At 45.8% G+C, this 19,097-nt stretch overlaps 1 protein-coding gene across 1 annotated transcript in view; it reads left to right on the forward strand.

Annotated features, from left to right (window-relative positions):
* gemin5 (gem (nuclear organelle) associated protein 5) overlaps window positions 1–19,097 on the forward strand; it is a 74,164-nt gene that overhangs the window by 24,430 nt on the left and 30,637 nt on the right. Inside the window, exons 7-13 of the mRNA XM_043704210.1 lie at window positions 934–1,099; window positions 5,797–6,009; window positions 9,578–9,663; window positions 13,487–13,569; window positions 13,902–14,038; window positions 15,987–16,060; window positions 18,239–18,420. Coding sequence (XP_043560145.1) covers window positions 934–1,099; window positions 5,797–6,009; window positions 9,578–9,663; window positions 13,487–13,569; window positions 13,902–14,038; window positions 15,987–16,060; window positions 18,239–18,420 — 941 coding nt within the window. The remainder of the gene's footprint in view (window positions 1–933; window positions 1,100–5,796; window positions 6,010–9,577; window positions 9,664–13,486; window positions 13,570–13,901; window positions 14,039–15,986; window positions 16,061–18,238; window positions 18,421–19,097) is intronic.

Raw genomic sequence — 19,097 nt, forward strand, 5'->3', positions numbered from 1 at the left:
GTGGTGGAGGCTGGTACAATTGCAACATTTAAGAGGCATTTGGATGGATATATGAATAGGAAGGGTTTGGAGGGATATGGGCCGGGTGCTGGCAGGTGGGACTAGATTGGGTTGGGATATCTGGTCGGCATGGACAGGTTGGACTGAAGGGTCTGTTTCCGTGCTGTACATCTCTATGACTCTAAGTGACATATGTTTTTAGTTGTACAAAACTAAGCAGCTTCAGAGCATTTGGATTGTTAGATTGTTTGAGACACAGCAGCATCAGAAGTGTTTGAGTTAATGAATATCTGCCTGACGATAACTATTTGATTGGCCCAGCTACAGTTTATTAGATATGTGAGGGCAGTGCAGTCAGAAACTCCAGAGCCAGCAAACAAGGAGCCCCTCTTCCTCAAATAGAGAGAAAAGACGAGGGAAAAAAGAACCTAGAAACTCTGAAAAATGAGAATGCTAATCTCAGAAAAGACCAAGGGCCAACCAATAAGCTACTGAATCAACGATCCACCATTGTTCTGCAGATAGTATTGTGCCATCATTTCTAAAAATGCAAGACACGAACTGAGAGAAACACATGATGATCTGGACTTTTGATCTACAGGAATTATTTTTCTGTCTAATTTTCTACCCATAACACTTGTGTCAAACTACTTGATTTTTATCTGTCTAATTTGTTGAATGTATGTGTGCACTTGGAGTTTTAAAGCAGTGTAGTTTAAGTCACATAGTGTAGGATTTTTCCTGTAAACATAAGTTTGTTTACAGGAAATAGTTATTTTCTGTTAATGATGAAACCTGGTGTGAATTACTTGTTGTCCTGAAAGCAGTTTGTCAGGCCAATTGATTACCTTGGTGGTGTACGTGAGGTGCACTGGTGGATCAGGTGAGGCTGCACTATCAGATGTGGTGTAACATGACAGTCTTTATTCGCAGGGGGGAGCTGCTGCTCTGGGATTTGACGAAGACGGGGAAGCAGAAATGGACACTGCTGGGGTCGTCATCAGAAGGACAGAATCACAGCAGGATTATCTTCAACTTGAGTTCGGTCTCCCTGCAGGATAACTGTGAGCTATTGCTGTCGACCTCGATGGACCGAGATGTGAGGGCTTCAAATTGTTTTCAAAACCTGCTCCACTCCCCTCTCTGAGGAAGCAGTCATGTTCTGTTGTGTTTTACTGTGAACAAGCATCTCAGCCGTTTCAGGCATCTGTTATTTTAACGAGTGTTCTGGCCCGTGCCACTTGCCTTGACCATCATTAGCACTGCTCACCCAATGCAAGGCGTACCAATGGTTTACAATCGCTATAGGGGTCAATATATGTATTGAGGGCACTGTTACATATGTGTATGTGTGTGGGTATATGATATCATAGCTATGACCATGACTTGGCTGAAAGTTGGGCAGGATTGGGAGCTCTGTTTTTCTAGTGATGAGATGGTGAAGGAGATAGAAAAGGAGAGGATTTTGCAATATCAGTCATGAAATCCATTCCAGGTGTGCAGAAGGCCAATATCTTGGAAGAATCATCAAATATGGTAATTAGGGTGAAAGTACAAAAATACAAAAGGAGCAATCACAGTACTGAGTATGTGCTAAGCCACCAAACAAGTGGGGATAGAGAAAGGATCCAGTGCAGAATTTAATAAGGAAGTAATCATCGGGCATTTTAACCACCCAGTTATTAACTAACTGGTTAGTTTCAGTGTGCAAGGTAGAGAGGGAGTAACATTTTTCAATTGCATTGTGCAGAACCCCTTGTAGCCAATGCATAGCTCAAGGGAAGGGACACTTCTGAATCTAATATTGGAAATTAGCTGAGGAAGGTGGTTCAGTAGGGAGCATTTTGGAGATGGTGACCATAAATCAGATCTATGGAAAAAGATAAGGATGGACTGGGAATGAAAGATCTAAGCTGGGAAAAATCTAATTTTACCAGGATACGATTTGATCCCAGTGGATTAGGAGCAGCTACTTGCAGTAAACAAACAGTGTGGGAGCAATGGGAGGCAGTCCAGGGGGAAGTGGTAAGAGTACAGGGCAGTTTATGTTTCCGTGATGACAAAAGTGGGACCAAAAGCAGAGAACCTGAATATCAACGGGCCGAAAGGTTAAGATTAAGAAGAAAGAGAAGCTTATGGCGGACACAGAGGTCTCAATGCTCATCATAATACAATCATAGATTGAATGGCATGTTGTAAGGATTCTATCAAGTCCATAGAGCAGCCTCTGAAGAGCATCCTACCTAGACCCAGACTTCCCTCACCCTACCCCTGTAACCTTGCATTTCCTGTGGCTAATCCACCTAGACTGCACATCCCTGGGCACTATGGGTAATTTAGCATGGCCAATCTACCCAACCTGCACATTCCTGGGCACTATGGGTAATTTAGCATGGCCAATCTACCCAACTTGCACATTCTTTGGACTGGGGAAGACTCCCTAAAGGAATTGCAGAGGGGAATCTTGAAAAGAAAATTAGGAATGCTGTGAAGGTGGATTTGAAAGCATTGGTGGGTAGAACAAAGGAAACACCAAAGAGTTTTTTTTAAAACCTTGTGAAGAGCAACAGCATGACTAAGGAAGAAGTAGTGACCATTGAAGTAATGGGTGTTTGGACCCAGAAGACGTGTGCCCAATCCTCAGTGAAGACTTTGTTTGGGAATGGAAATGGATGACGCGGGTTTAGACACCAGGGTAGAGGACTGTGAAATATTGGGAGAAATTAATATTGATAGAGGAGGAGGTACTCGAGGTTTAACAGATTTAGAAGTGAGTATTGTCTGGATGAGATGTGGCCCAGCACATTCAGGGAGGAGATATCGGGGATCCTGGCAATAATTTTCAACTCCTCTTTGGCAACAGGCAAGGTGCCACAGCACTAGAGCACTGCTAACGTTACCCAATTATTTAATAAAGAAAAAGATAGACCAGGAAATCACCGGCCATTCGGTCTCACCTTGGAAGTTATTAGAAAGTATTCTGGGGAACACAGTATACCGGTACTTGGAGAGATGGAGATTAATCAGGGATAGTCGTCATGAATTTGTTGATGGAAAGTCAGATTTGATTTTCTTTTAATAAAGAGGTAACTAGAAATGTTGATGAGGGTAATGCATTTAATGTGATCTACATAAACATTAGCAATGACTTTGATAAGGTCCTCATGGCAGACTGTGGGATCCAAGGTAGTGACACTTTGGATCCAAGAATAGCTGAGAGGCAGGAAGCCGAGGGTGATGATAGAGAGATGCTTCTATGATGAGAGATCTCTTTCCAGTGTGGTTCTGCAGGGCTTAGTGCTGGGGCCCTTTTCAGATGTACATTGCTTTTAAGACTTTAATGTAGGAATATGATTAAAGCGTTTGCAGGTAACATGAAAATTGTTAGTGAGCAGGACAGCTGTTGTTCAGATTGGAGACAGAAAGCTGAAACAACACCTCTGTATTCCCACAACACAGTGAAACCTTCAAAGACCCTCAATTTTGACCCCAATTAGTTCCTTACCAGACTTTTGAATAATCAATCCCTTAATTTGTGAGTAATCAATTCCAGACTTTGTAGCTTAAACAAAAGATTTAGTAATTTATTAACAATACAGTAATGACAGCAGAGGAAAAGCTAAACAACAAGGTAATCTATTTAATCTATGCTTTTAAACCCATTCACACAAAAGACAATGAGACTAATAAACTCATTTTAGGAGACAAATAAAAGTAAATAACAAAACTGATCCGATTACGTTAAGTGGCTTTCATGGTGCGTTGTTCCACAGGCATTGACAATGGTTTCTCTGAAGGTGTTGATCAGGGTCATCTTTACAATTCACTCAGATGAAGGCAGCAATTGTATAACTTAGTTTTCAGTTTTCCTCTGCTGCTTATGGCAGGGTAGACAAGGAACTTTCGAATCTTGTTGCTGTAGCATTAATGGTCAGCTCTTACAGGAAATACACAATTCAAAATCCAACTCACACTCTGACCGCTCCCTGACAGACTGACCATCTCTTCCAGAGGTCGTAGTCACCAGTCAACAGCTGCTTAAGCACAAGGTCTCTCCCAGACTTGCTGGAACCAATTCTTTGTTAATCGCCAACTTCTGCTGCCTGTATAAACATGATGCTTTTCCCCTTGGTGGTGAAGCATCTGCAGAACCTTTTGACCAGGAATCAACGAGCAGTTCACTTTGATGCTTGGCCTCATGTCTAGATAAAAGCTTGTTTGGTCTACTTTCCTTTCCACACCAACTGTTGCCCACCGTATAAAAGTCCTCCCAGTTCCCAGCTGAAAACTAAAATTGCTAAAAGAATAAAATAGAAATTATGAAAAATCAGCATGGTCTCTAACACTAATTCAGCTGTGCAGTGCAGTAGTAATTGGAATTCACCCTGAAAAAGTGTGAGATCATGTACTTGGGAAGGTATAACATTATGAAAGGTAGGTTCCTGGAAAGCAATGAAGATCCAAGGGGACTTGATTGCATAGCCACAGATCCTGGTTGATATGTGGTTAAAAAGGCATTTTTTAAAAATTAGCTGAGGCACAGAATAAAAGATAAGGAGATTACGCTGAAACTGTATAAGACGCGGAGCTGCACAGTGGCTCAGTGGTTATCCCTGCTGCCTCACAGCGCCAGGGACCCGGGTTCAATTCCACCCTTGGCCGTCTGCCTGTGTGGAGTTTGCACGTTCTCCCTGTGTCTGTGTGGGTTTCCTCCGAGTGCTCTGGTTTCCTCCCCCAATCCAAAGATGTGCAGGTTAGGGGGTTTGGCCAGGCTAATTTGCCCATAGTGTTCAAGGATGTGTGGGTTAGGTGCAGTACCCATGGGAAATGCAGGGATACAGTTTGGGTTGGGGTTGGGTCTGGGTGGGATCCACTTAGGAGGGTTTCAGTATGGACTTGTTGGGAAGATTGGCCTGTTTCCACTGTGAGGATTCTACAGTTCTATGACACTGGTTAGGCCATAACTGGAGGAGTATTGCGTGTAGTTCTGGTCACCACATTAGAGAGTGGATGTGATTGCACTAGAGAGCGTCCAGAGAAGATACACCAGAATGCAGCCTGTGCTGGACGGTCTGAGCTCTGAGGGACCCTGAAGAAGGGTTACACCCGAAACGTTGACTTCTCCACCTCCTGATGCTGCTTGCTTTGCTGTGTTCCTCCAGTCTCCTGCTTGTCTCCATTGCTTTCCATGCAGCAGAAGTTGGTGGAGGAGTATGAGGTAATGAGGAGCAAGAGTAGAGACACTAGGTACATGTTACCATTATTACAGGGGGTGCAGATTTAAGATCAGAAGTAGAGACTAAAAGGCAAATTAAGGAGAAATTGTTATTGCTCTGAGTCTGACACTGTGCCTGAAAGGGAGTCGAAGAGTATGGTGCTGGAAAAGCACAGCAGGTCAGGAAGCATCTGAGGAGCAGGAGAGTTGACGTTTTGAGTATAAGCCCATCATCAGGAATGCCTGATAGGGAGGTTGAGTCAGGGACACCTGTGACATTTAAGCAGTATTTAGACATTCACTTGCGTTGCCACAGTCTCCAGCCAATAGCTGGGAGATGGGATTAAAGCATTCTTATCTTTGACCACCATGGAGATGATGAGCCGAATGGCCTCATTTGGTGCTGTAAAAATGTCTGAGCCTGTGTAAAGATCACTTCAGTTGATTACACGTTCACAGTTGAAACAGTCAGTGGGTTAGTGTTGAACAGAGATACTGTTGGTTCCAGTTTGTAGTGTGTCGGACTCTCTCTCTGGCTCCATTGGAGTTTACATTGATTATTGTTTTCCTTTCTGTCCCAGGTGAAGTGTTGGGACCTTAATACACTGGACTGTTGCTGGACGCAGCCGACACTTGGAGGCTTTGTCTACAGTCTGGCATTCTCCCCTGTGAATATCGGCTCCCTTGCTATAGGTGTGGGTGACAGTATGATCAGGGTGTGGGACACCCTGTCCCTCCAGCGTGCTTATGACATCAAGACTCTATGGCAAGGAATCAAATCCAAGGTCACTGCTGTAAGTACCAGGCAATTCGCCGATTTCTGCCTTTTGCCCCCCCACCCCCCACCCAGCTTTTTTTTTTATATTTTGCAGTGGCACAGTGGTTAGCACTGCTGCCTCACAGCACCAGAAATCCGGGTTCAATTTCCGCCTCAGGCGATTGACTGTGTGGAGTTTGCACGTTCTCCCCGTGTCTGTGTGGGTTTCCTCCCGCAGTCCAAAAATATGCAGGGTAGGTGAATTGGCCATGCTAAATTGCCCGTAGTGTCTCTCTCTCTCGCTCTCGCTCTCTCGCTCTCGCTCTCTCGTTCTCTCTCTCTCTCGCGCTCTCTCTCTCGCGCTCTCTCTCTCGCGCTCGCGCTCTCGCGCTCGCGCTCTCACTCACGCACTCACACACACACCATGTCTCACAGACACTTAGTTTCCCGCAACGACTCCTCTAACTTTTGAATATTTTTCTAGGCGTCTGGCCATAAGTTAGTTACGAAGTGCACCCTCAGTGGCCCTTCAGCTACTGGCCCTTCTCACACGAAGCATGATCTGATTCCTCCTGACTGTAAGGCTGTTTTTCATTGACATTTTCTCATTTGTTTTTTTATCCTCTCCTCGCGTCCGAGGATTGTACTTCCAATCGCTCTCGCGCTCTCGCGCTCTCGCGCTCTCTCGCTCTCTCGCTCTCTCGCGCTCTCGCTCACTCGCTCTCGCGCTCTCTCACGCTCTCGCTCTCTCTCGCACGGCTGTAGACCTGGGTGACACCATGCTCCCACGTTGATCTGTCTGTGTTCCCAACTCTTCCTGCTGCAAAGCTTTCCCTATCCTGGGAATGTTTGATGGGGACAGTGTAGAGAAAGCTTTATCTGACTCTGTACTGTTTGGGGACAGCATCGAGGGAGCTTTATCTGACCCTGTCCTGGGAATGTTTGATGGGGACAGTGTAGAGGGAGCTTTAGTCTGTCCCTTGCCTTGTGCTGTCCCTGTCCTAGGAGTGTTCGCTTTCAGATTAGACTCCATCTCTGAGGGTCAATTTGTTTTACACAGAGGGTGGTTCGCGTGTGGAATGAACTTCCTGAGGATGTGCTGGATGTGGGTACAGTTACAATGTTTAAAAGCCATTTGGATAAGTTGCTGAATATGAAAGATTTGGAGGGATATGGGCCAGGAACAGGCAGGTGGGACTGGTGTAGTTTGGGAACATGGTCAGCATGGGCTATTTGGGCCGAAGGGTCTGTTTCCATGCTCCATGACACTGTATGCGTTTGTTTTAAATTCCTGAGTTCTGGAAAGTCCTTAGTGAACTCCCTCAGTCAGATGGTTTTCAGTCTGTCATATCTTGTCTGTTTGATGCTCTCTCTTTTTTTGTTTTGAAAACTTGGAGAGATCCCTTCCCAGAGCTCTCACCCTTGTGAGGCACTGTACATGGCTGCATGGGGAAAGGGCCTATGAAAGGAGAGAAAAGCTCATTGCTTAATACTGACCCTGAATGTGAGAAATGAAAATCTCACTCAGCAGAAACCAATGACATCATATCACCATTCACCCGAGTCTGTATGAGTCATTAGAAAATGGACGAGAAACGTCGATTCTCCTGTTCCCTGGATGCTGCCTGACCTGCTGCGCTTTTCCAGCAACACATTTCCAGATTAGAAAATGGACACCAAATACTGGCTTTACTAGTGACATTCATATCCTGTGCTGGAATCAAAATGAGTGAATGATTGTGTCAAGTCAATTTGAGTAGAGGCATTCAAACTGCAGAAGTGTACGTTCACAGCACGGAAACAGACCTTTCAGTCCAACCAGTCCATGCCGAACATAATCCCAAACTAAACTAGTCCCATCTGCCTGCTCCTGGCCCATATCCCTCCAAACCTTTCCTATCCATGACTTTATCCAAACGTCTCTTAAATGTTGTAACTGTTCCCACATCCACCATGAAAGCCAGGCCAGTTAATAAACGGTAAATGTTCAAATGTGGAATGTCGAAGCACCGAGGGAGTGTGGAGTGCACATGTCACTGAAGGACAGATCGACCAGGTGGATAAACCCTCAGCAGCTCTGGCAGCATCTGTGGCGAGACAACAGTTAACGTTTCAAATCCAATAGGACTCTCCTTCAAAGTTACATCTCGTTCTGAAGAAGTCATATTGGATTTACCAGTTAGCTTTGTTTCTGTTTCCACGGCTGCTGCTCGTCCTGGTGAGTTTCTTCAGCAATTCCTGCCTTTATTTCAGATCTTCAGCACTCTCAATACCTTGTGCAGATTATATGCAGATTATAAGAGCAGGTGGGTTCTGCTAGAATTGAATAACACACCAGGTAAACCAAAGCCAGAGGGCTGCACGCAGAAATGATACATAGGCACGTACGCATTAGGAGCAAGAGTAGACCACTCGGCCCCTCAGTCTTGCTTCTGCATTCAGTAAGGGTCACTTTGTCACAGGAAGGATGTGATCGCACTAGGGAAAGTGCATCTGATGTCTGGGTGGAGAGAGTGTCTCTTGCTGTCGTGTACCAGTGTGCTGCTTGTTTTCAGCTTGCATAGCTGTTCAGCAGCAGAGAGAGAGAGAGGGAGAGAGACGAGCCTGTCCCTGTGAGTACACAACCACTCTACTGCCGGACCCCAAGCAGGATCACCTCTTGCTGCCACACGGACACAGACCCTCGTGACCCCAGGCTGAAGGTTCAGAGGGCATGTGGTTGTCAGATTTTCAGGGTGCAGGCTCCCAGAGTGAACCCTGGCATTCGTGACATAAACCCCCCAGTCACAGGGCACAGTGGCACAGTGTTGTGGAAACCTCTGGGGATTTGAAGGCCCAGGCAGTAAATCCTGGCCTAGTCAATTTTGGAGCGGAGGCCAAAAGGGGGACGGTTGTGTAACCGCATCACCTTTCTGACAGCTCTGGCTACAAGCTGGTGCTAGGCTTCCTGCGATGGACCCAACTGAAGAGCTAGATTGGGTGCGGTCCCTAATGCTTGGGCAGTTCTTGCATCTCCACAAACCTTGCTCGGGCTTGCACCCTGGAGAAGAACACTCTACCTCAGCTGCTGAGCGTTAACACACTGTGGGAGACTACAGTTACGAGGAGTAATTCCGATACAGTTGGCAAAGGGAGTGGGTGCCGTGGGGGGGAACTGATGAATCCCATTGATCATCTGCTGCTCACCTCCTGTATGGCAGCACCTGTCTTTCCAATGATGATCAAAATACTGACCCACCACAGTCCGTCTGCTTCATGGGGGGCTTGGAGAAAATGCGCAAAGCGAAGACCCTAACTCTGTGATTGGCAAACGGAAACATCGACACCAGGTACATGGAACTGATAGATAACTCGCAGCTGATTTAGCGGATAACTGGAAGAAAAATCATGGTAATTAAAATCACAATTGCCATTGTACTGAGTGGTTTACTGAGGCCATTTCAGAGAGCACTTCAGCAGATACCACATTGCAGTCACACATAGGCCAAACTCTGTAAGGAAGGCACATTCCTTTCCCTGAAGGGACGTGCGTAAAGCAGATGGGTTTTTATGGGCATCATTGTTGATTGATGGGTTTTACTTGTTTATGTTTCTGTTTCTTGCAGTTGTGTTGGCACCCAACCAAAGAGAGCTCATTGGCATTTGGAACTGAGGATGGCAAAGTTGGCATTTATGAAATTTATTCAAACAAGTAAGTAAAGAATGAACATATGTTTGTATAGCGCCTTTCACCATGTCTGGGTTGTCCTGAAGTGCCAAACAGGAATGCCACCTGTGGGATCTTCACACACACGCCTCCTGAATCAGGAGATTTTTTTAAAAATTCATTCACGCAATGTGAGCATCACTGGTTGAGCCAACATTTATTACCCATCCCTAGCTGCCCAGAGGAAGTGAGGACAGCAGATGCTGGAGATCAGAGTCCAAAAGTGTGGTGCTGGAAAAGCACAGCCGGTCAGGCAGCATCCGAACAGCAGGAGAATTGACTTTTCAGGCAAAAGCTCTTCATCAGGAATCGTCGACTCTCCTGCTGTTTGGATGCTGCCTGACCAGTTGTGCTTTTTGAGCACCACACTTTTTTGACTCCTCATTTTGTACAGTGCAGGGACATAATCCCTGGGGTGTCCTGGTTCAAACTTATCCTTCACATAACATCAGTTTTAAAAAAAACATTGGTTGTCATCAGGTTGCTGTTTACGAGAGCTTGCTGTGTACTAAATGGCTGCTGTGTTTCCTGCATCATAGCCGTGACAACCTGAAGCTCTGAAAGGTGTCGTATAAATGCATACCTTTGTATTGAGTACAGGAGGTGGGAGGTCATGTTGCGGCTGTACAGGACATTGGTTAGGCCACTGTTGGAATATTGCGTGCAATTCTGGCCTCCTTCCTATCGGAAAGATGTTGTGAAACTTGAAAGGGTTCAGAAAAGATTTACAAGGATGTTGCCAGGGTTGGAGGATCTGAGCTACAGGGAGAGGCTGAACAGGCTGGGGCTGTTTTCCCTGGAGCATCGGAGGCTGAGGGGTGACCTTATAGAGGTTTACAAAGTTATGAGGGGCATGGATAGGATAAATAGGCAAAGTCTTTTCCCTGGGGTCAGGAGTCCAGAATTAGGCGGCATAGGTTAAGGGTGAGAGGGGAAAGATATAAAAGAGATCTAAGGGGCAACTTTTCACACAGAAGGTGGTACGTGTATGGAATGAGCTGCTAGAGGCTGGAGGCTGGTACAATTGCAACATTTAAGAGGCATCTGGATGGGTATATGAATAGGAAGGGTTTGGAGGGATATGGGCCGGGTGCTGGCAGGTGGGACTAGATTGGGTTGGGATATCTGGTCGGCATGGACGGGTTGGACCGAAGGGTCTGTTTCCATGCTGTACATCTCTATGACTCTAATCCCTACTGTGTGGAAGTAAGCCATTCTGCCCATCGAGTCCACACTGGCCCTTTCGAAAAGCATCCTGCCCACCCCGTGCCCTGTTCCTTTTAACCCTGCATTTCCCACGGCCAATCCATCCTAACCTGCACATCTTTGGACCATGGGAGGAAACCAGAGCACCCAGAGGAAACCCATACAAACACAGGGAGAATGTGCAAACTTCACACAGACAGTCACCTGAGGCTGGAATCAAACCCGGGTCCCTGACGGTGTGAGGCAGCAGTGCTAACCACTGAGCCACCGTGCTGCTCTCTGCTTGTCTTCATTTCCCAGGGCAAGAGAGGGACAGCATGGCTTCCCAAAGGATTACAGAAGCTTTGTTCAGTTGTTTCATCAGAAAGTGAGAAATAAGAGGGAAGTGCATTCACACGATGTGAGCATCACTTGCTGCACCAGCATTTATTGCCCATCCCTAATTGCCCAGAGGGCAGTTGAGAATCGACCACATTGCTGTGGGTCTGGAGTCCTACATGGGCCAGACCAGGTAAGGATGGCAGATTTCCTTCCCTTAAGGACATTAATGACCCTGAGACCCACTCTGCCATTCAACAAGATCATGGCTGGACTTCAGACACAACTTCCACTTTCCTGTTTGATCCCCTTTGGAGGCCTCACTCCTATCAACCGTGGATTTGAATGCACTCACTAACTGAGCATTCACAGCGTTCTGGGCTGGAGAATTCCCAACCTCTGAACAAGAAAGTTTCTCCTCCTCCAGGTCCCAAATGCTGACCCTTTATCTAGACACTGAACCCCAGTTCCCGATTGTCTGTGCAGGTATGGAGCTGACTGTCACCATCTACTCTGTCTAAGAATGCCATGCATTTCAGGGAGATCACCTCTCCTCCTCCTCCTAAACTCCAGAAAGTATCAGCCTGCTCTGAATGATTACTCCTGGAGGTCCAGCTGGTTTATTTGGAAGCATAAGGTTTCAGAGTGCTGTTCCTACCTGACGAAGGATCGGCATTCTGAAAGCTAGTGCTTCCAAATAAATCTGTTGCACTATAACCTGGTGTTGTGTGCTTTTTAATTTTGTCCACCCCAGTCTAACATTGGCTCCTCCACATCATAATCCGGGAAGGACAGACCTCTCTCCTTTTGGGTATCACAAGAGGTGGTCTTATTAAGGTATACAAGATGCTGAGGGGGAGTTTGACGATGGATACTGGAACCTACAGTTCTAAAGAAGAGCCATCACAGACTTTTGAAGCATTAACTCTGTTTCACCCTCCACAGACTCTGCCAGTCATAGAGTCGTACAGCACAGAAACAGACCCTTCGGTCCAACTAGTCCAGGCTGACCAAAATCCCAAACTAAGCTAGCCGCGCCTGCCTGCTCCTGGTCCATATCCCTCCTCAACTTTCCTCTTCATTAACTTATCCAAATGTATCTGCCTCTGCCACTTCCAATGGCACTTCAGCTCACATGCGAACCACTCTGTGTGTAAAAAAAAAAAAGTCTCCCCCATCCTCCATGTTACTTTTAAATCTTTCTCCTCTCACCTTAAAAATATGGCCCCTAGTTTTGAAATCTACCCACCCAAGGGAAAAGACTGTTGCGATTCATCTTATCCATGCCCCTCATTATAGAGTTTCTCTCGCACTCTCTGGGTTTGTTTCAGATTCCCAGCAGCCATTGTATTTTGTTTTTATTTAAATGTTGAACGTATGGTTTCCCCTTGTGGTAGGAACTAGAACTGAGGGACATAGTTAAGTGTGACACTTAACGTTTCTTTCTGAGGGTAGAGTCATTGCAACACTCTCCCACAGAGAGCATTGGAGGTAGGGGCATTAAAAAGTTTAAAGTCTGAGGTAGGTTCTTGATTAACAAGTGAATCAAACATTATTGGTGGTAGACAGACAGGAATAGGCGTTGATCCCATAATCCAATCAGCGTTGACCTTATTGAATGTCACAGAAGGTTCAAGGGACCCACTCCTGTTCCAAATTCTGCCTGTTTTAAATTTTGACAGAGCTTGACAGTTAACTGTCAGTCGTCATCTAACTAGTACATACTTCGTGCCAAATCTCTACCGTTCTAAGTTCACCTGCTAGACAATAAACTTTATAATATTCAATAAAAATTCAAAATCAGATGAATCGTTGCAACTAAGACAATTAATTATGTCCCTCCCTCCTTGCTTAAGGAGACAGAAACTGCAATGTGCTCCAGGTGTAGTCTGAACTATGTACTGCAGCAAGATCTCCTTGTTCTTGTGTAGAAACCCTTCCTGTTTGCACTCTGTTTTGGATGTGGACATCCTGATGTTCAAAAAACAAGGAACAACACAGGAATATGCCCTTTGGCTCATCTACACGTGACCTCTTTCTAAGCTAAAAACCTTTGTGCCTCTACGTGATCCATATACCCCTCTTCCCTGTCTTCTCATATATTTGTAGGGTGCCTCTTAAACGTAGCAATTGTATCTGCCTCTGCCACCTCATTTGGCAGGCACTTAACATGCTCTATTTATAAAGAAAGCTTCCCTGTCACATCACTTTTAAATTTACCCGGTTTACCTTTAAAACCATGTTTCCCCCCATAATTGACATTTCTACATTGGATTCCTTGCAGGCCCCCTCAGATTTCCAGCTCCTACCACAGGAAGACTGTTTACGCTCTGGCTTGGGGGCCACCACTGCCCCCCATGGCGAATGGTGAGTCTTACGTCATCCTGGGATGTAGCGCGCTGTGACTAAACCTCCTGCGATCGGTGGCCATTGGCCAGCTATATCTCCTCAAACAGGCGGTGATGGGGATGGGCCAGGTGAGACACTGACCAGTTGCCCCTGGGTTTCCTCTCCCTAACAGATGGGGATGGGCCGGTGAGACACTGACCAGTTGCCCCTGGGTTTCCACTCCCTAACAGATGGGGATGGGCCGGTGAGACACTGACCAGTTGCCCCTGGGTTTTCTCTCTCTAACAGGCGGTGATGGGAATGGGCAGTTGAGACACTGACAATTGCCCTGGGTTTTCTCTCTCTAACAGGCGGTGATGGGGATGGGCCAGGTGTTAGCCTGTACAGCTGCGCGGGTGAGGGGATCATCCTGCAGCACAACCCCTGGAAACTGACAGCAGATGCCCAGGACATCAACCGGTTAATCCGGGAGACCAATGGAATCAAGGTGGGTCTTCACAGCTGTGTCTCCAATCCTGGGGAAGGTGCAAGTCTTTTCTGGTTTTTAGTCTTTGCATTTTCATTCGGCTTGGATAATCTGTAAATTAACAGACTCGGACCATTCTTAGAAAGGCATTAAAGAAAACATGAAGTCATGCATTCCCATCACGTCTTGCATAAGCAAAGTCAATAAGGCACATTTTTAAAAACAAAATGAGGTGTCTGGTCATCTAGGATGTACACTACCTGTTGTGTGTGCAGCAAGCTCCCCTAAATAACATTATATTAATGACCAGGCTTTCGGTCCTAATTGAGGTTGATTGATATGGGGATCAATGATGCTTATAAAAAGCAGATTTGTCAGTTCTTTTTCTTGTAGTCATCAGGACTATTCTCAAGAATACCAGTAAAAAGGAGAATAATTTGTGTACTTTGAGAAGAGAGTTCTGATTGGCTGGCAAGTGAACATTGTAAGGTGGCAGTGTTGCAGTGGAAAGTGTACCAGTTAGAGTATGATTTGTTGACAGTTAACTTCCAAACTTTTTACCAATTTAAGCTTGGTAAACTGTCATGGACGTTATCCTGAGGAATTAACGATTGACTGCAATAAGAGTTCTACCCGCTCAGTCGCACTGACATTACAGGATCAGTAATTCAACTAGAAAAAGAAAGCAGATTCTTTTGACTATTGTTTGTAGTTTAGAACGCCTTATTTAAGGAAGGATGTAAATGCACTGAAGGCATTTCTGAGGAGATTTACAGATGAACCTCGATTATCCGAATTTCGGATTATCCGGACAAGGTCACGATGGTTGGCTAAACTATGTTATCCGGCATTCGATTATCCGAACATTCGATGATCTGAACAAAATACTCCCCGTCTGAGGTGTTTGGATAATCGAGGTTCCTCTGTATTCAGTTGATATCCGGAACTGGGTTATTTGAGGGTTTGGAAGGTGCTGTCAAAGAATTCTATGCTTGTTTTCACTGGAGTTTAGAAAAGTGGGAAGTGATTCGGTTGAAGTCTATAAGATCATGAATTATTTTGACCAGGTGAGTGTGTGGAAATGAAGTTTCCTCTTGTGGGTGAGCCCAGAACCGGGGAATCTGTTTTGAACCAAGGGGTCCCCTTTTTGGACAGAGATGTGAATTGTCTTTTTCTGAGGGATTTGTGACTTTGGAGTTCCCTGTTGCGGGAGAGGACAAAGGGGTCAGAGGTTGTCAAGGGAGCTGGGGATGTGAATTCAAAACAGATTGGTCACAAACTTACTCAATGGCAGAGTAGGCCTGAGGGACTAAGTTGACCAAATGTTCCTAACTCCTCCTTTTGTAAATAGTGTTGTTGGACACATCTGATCCGTGAGCTGAATGAGAGGAGGCAGAAAATGGAATGATTGAGACATTGAGAGGGGAAGGAGCCTACTGTGAATTTTTAAATTCAAATTTATTTCTGTATTTATTGCCACCCAATTGTTGTAATTAAGGTGGTGTGGGTGAGCTGCCTTCTTGAATCGCTGCAGACCATGTGCTGTATGTTGACCCACAATGCCCTTAGGGAGGGAATTCCAGGACTTTGACCCAGTGAGAGTAAAGGAACAGTGATACGTTTCCATTTCAGGAGGTGGGTGGCTTGGAGGTGAACTTGCAGGGGGTGGTGTTCCCATGTACCTGCTGCCCTTGTCCTTCTAGATGGGTGAGTTTGGAAGGTGTTGTCTAAGGATTTTGGTGAGTTACTACAGTTGGAGATAGTACACACTGCTGCTACTGAGTGCTGGAGGTGGAGGGAGTGGAATGCTTATGTATGTGCTGCCAATGAAGTGGGCTGCTTTGTCCTGGAAGTTAAGCTGCTTGAGTGTTGGAGCTGCACCCATTCAGGCAAGTGGGGAGTATTGATGATCATTGGTCAATGCACTTTGTTGATACATTCTGTTTATTGTCTCCCTATCCCTCATTAGCATAAACTTCCAGGTCGCAGTGAACTGAACTGGAAACCTGATGGTAAAGTCCTGGCTATTGGGAACGACGATGGGTGAGACTTTATCACATCACGTTTTGCCATGTGGCTGGATTAACTTAGATACAAGTGGCAGCACAGTGAGCCCCCTTGAACTGCTGCAGTCCTTGTGAGGGGAATGGGGCTGAGCGTTGGTGCAGGGGGGGTGAAATGTTGTTCCAGACATTTCACCTGTAATTACAAGTTGGGAAGGTTAAGGGATAGGGATTACAGGCATCTTGTGGCGTAGTGGTAGTGTTCCTGCCTCTGAGCCTGAGGGTGCCTCTGATTCCCAATCCTTGTTCCCAGATAATAACATCTCTAAACAGAAAATGTCAATATTATTTTACTCCATTAATAATCTTGATAATTCAGTTCAAATGTGTGTGGACCTGGGAGTTTGAATAATATTCAAAACTAAATTAAAGAGGTATTTGGTAAATGAAGTGAAAAGGCTGGTGTCAGCTGATGTGACCACCAGAATGTTGGATCATTTACGTCCAGCTGGTTCACTAATAAACATGTTATAAAGGCACCTTATGTTCATGATGTGGTGAAGCTGGTGTTGGACTGGGGTGTACAAAGTTAAAAAATCACACAACACCAGGTTATAGTCCAACAGGTTTAATTGGAAGCACTAGCTTTCGGAGCGACGCTCCTTCATCAGGTGGTTGTGGAGCAGCGCTCCGAAAGCTAGTGCTTCCAATTAAACCTGTTGGACTATAACCTGGTGTGCGATTTTTAACCTTATGTTCAAGTTACTTCACATTCTCACTCACTCACTCCCAAACGTGCACAGTTGTACTCTTAACTCACACCTAACCTTGTGTACACTGTCTCACATGTTTGAAAAATGGCTGCAGCATTTGCGCACACAGTAACCTTTGGGCTTTGGTTTGATTCGGTCTGTGTGTTCGCAGACACTGGCAATGAGATTTGCAGTGACTGCAATACCTCCTTCATTTATTTCAGTGAATAATCATGTGATTGTCCTTGGCCTATTTGTGGTTTCAGTTTATACTTGGCTGCTGTTAACTGACTTAGCAAGCTGCTCAGTTGGCTCTGAGCAATAAATGCCAGCCTTGCCAGTGATGCCAGTTTCCTGAGAGTGACTGCACCTTTTTTCAAATTCCTCACTGAATTGAGATTTGCTCTTTTGTTGATATAGTCAATGGTAATCGCTCTCTCTCAAAAGAAATATTTATTGGCCATTCATTGCTGAGTTTTAGAAAATGGTGTTTGGGGTAGAAGTGTCAAGGGAACCTAATTGTTTTGCCATAGATGTAAGATTGACAGAATCCCGCATGGGAAAGGAGGCCATTTGGTTCTACCAGCTTCCTTTCAAAAGGCTATCCAATTTCCCAAGATTCTCCTTGGGCTGGAGAGTTTACGAAGAGAGATTGGACAGGCTGGAGTCATTTTCACTGGAGTAGAGGAGACCGAGGGGGCCATAATTGAGATGGAGAAAATTGAGGCATAAAGATAGGGTTGACAGGAAGGACCCTTTTCCTTTGGTGGAGCGATCAATGTGCCCGGTCATAGATTGAAGATAAAGGCCGGGCGATTTAGAGGAGATGTTAGGAAAACTTTTTTTCACCCAGAGGGTGGTGGGAATCTGGAAATCCCTGCCTGTAAAAGGGGCAGAAGCAGAAACCCTCATCACATTGAGGAAATGTTTAGATGTCCTTTTGTGAGGCGTAAGCACACAAGGCTATGGACCAAGTGCTGGGAAATGGGTTTTGAGCAGTTAGGTGGTTGTATTTGAGCAGGACAGACTTGGTGGGCTGAATTATAAACTGAAGTCACAAATCAGTCAAGGACAAACATAGAAACAAAGAAGATAGGAGCAGGAGGAGGCCCTTCAAGTCTGCTTAGCCATTCATCAGGATCATGGCTGATTGTACAACCCAATAGCTTAATCCTGCTTTCTCCCCATGACCTTTGATCGCATTCGCCCCAAGTGCTATAGCGAGCTGTCTCTTAAATATATTTTATATGTTGTAAACCCCTATGACTCTAATTTGTCCCATGGTCTCTTAACTCTCTCCCAGTAGCTTGATTAAAGTTTCTGTGTAATGGGGAGGGTGGGAAAATGTTCTTATTGGATCCTTGAAGTTGTTGCTGTTCTTATTTTCCTCCTGTCTCACCCTCACAGTTGGGGCGTGTTGTGTGGATGCTGTTGCTATGGTATTTGATGTTTCTGTCTCTCTCTAGGTCGATTGAGATCTTCCAGGCTCCTCACTTGAAGTTGCTGTGCACCATTCAGATGCACCACAAGCTGGTGAATGCTATCCGCTGGCATCACCCACACGGCACACAACCTGAGCTCAGCTCCCTCATCGCCTCCGGCTCCAACAATGCCATTATCTACGTTCACAACCTGAAAACCGTGCTGGGTAACTGCTCCCCCTAACTCTCTGTGGTACACCGACAGACTCCCCTCTTCACACACCATAAACCCCGCCCCCCCATCCCCAAAGGATCGTAGCAAACAGGAGCAGGAGTAGGCCACTCGGCCCTTCGAGCCTGCTGCTTGACTGTGGCTCATTATCCGGTCCCCGAACACACCCTGCTGGAGTTTGTCCCAGTGTGCCGGCTATCTGGAGCTGTTGAACCAGCCCATGCTCCTGTCCACATTCCTGTTCACTCCTGACACTGCAGGGCCTAGGCTGACCTCACCTGTGATTGCAGAAGGGATGGGCTTGAGGGGGCTGAATGGCCTCTTTTGCCCTCTTGGGCAGGGAGTCCTTGCGCCACAGGCGGCTGGATTGGACGACTAGTCTCTGTTTCTCATGGTTCACCGTTTCAGCCGCATCCTGCAATCCCATTGAGCTGACGGGAGGTTTGGATCAGACTCGGTCCATTGTGTACAAGTTGTTCTGCTGTCACGCAATGCTCCCATTCCTCTGCAACTCCATGCTATAGAAAATCATGCTGTGGGAAATCGCTATATAAAATAAATCGCTATCTTTACGCTGTAGAAGGTTGCATATTGAAAATTGCTGTACCCATTTAACAGAAAGTTCGTGTTATCCAAACAACGGCCACAATTCATCAATCATGTTATAACCAA

This window comes from Chiloscyllium plagiosum, chromosome 14 (assembly GCF_004010195.1).
Source record: "Chiloscyllium plagiosum isolate BGI_BamShark_2017 chromosome 14, ASM401019v2, whole genome shotgun sequence".
NCBI classification, from domain to species: domain Eukaryota; kingdom Metazoa; phylum Chordata; class Chondrichthyes; order Orectolobiformes; family Hemiscylliidae; genus Chiloscyllium; species Chiloscyllium plagiosum.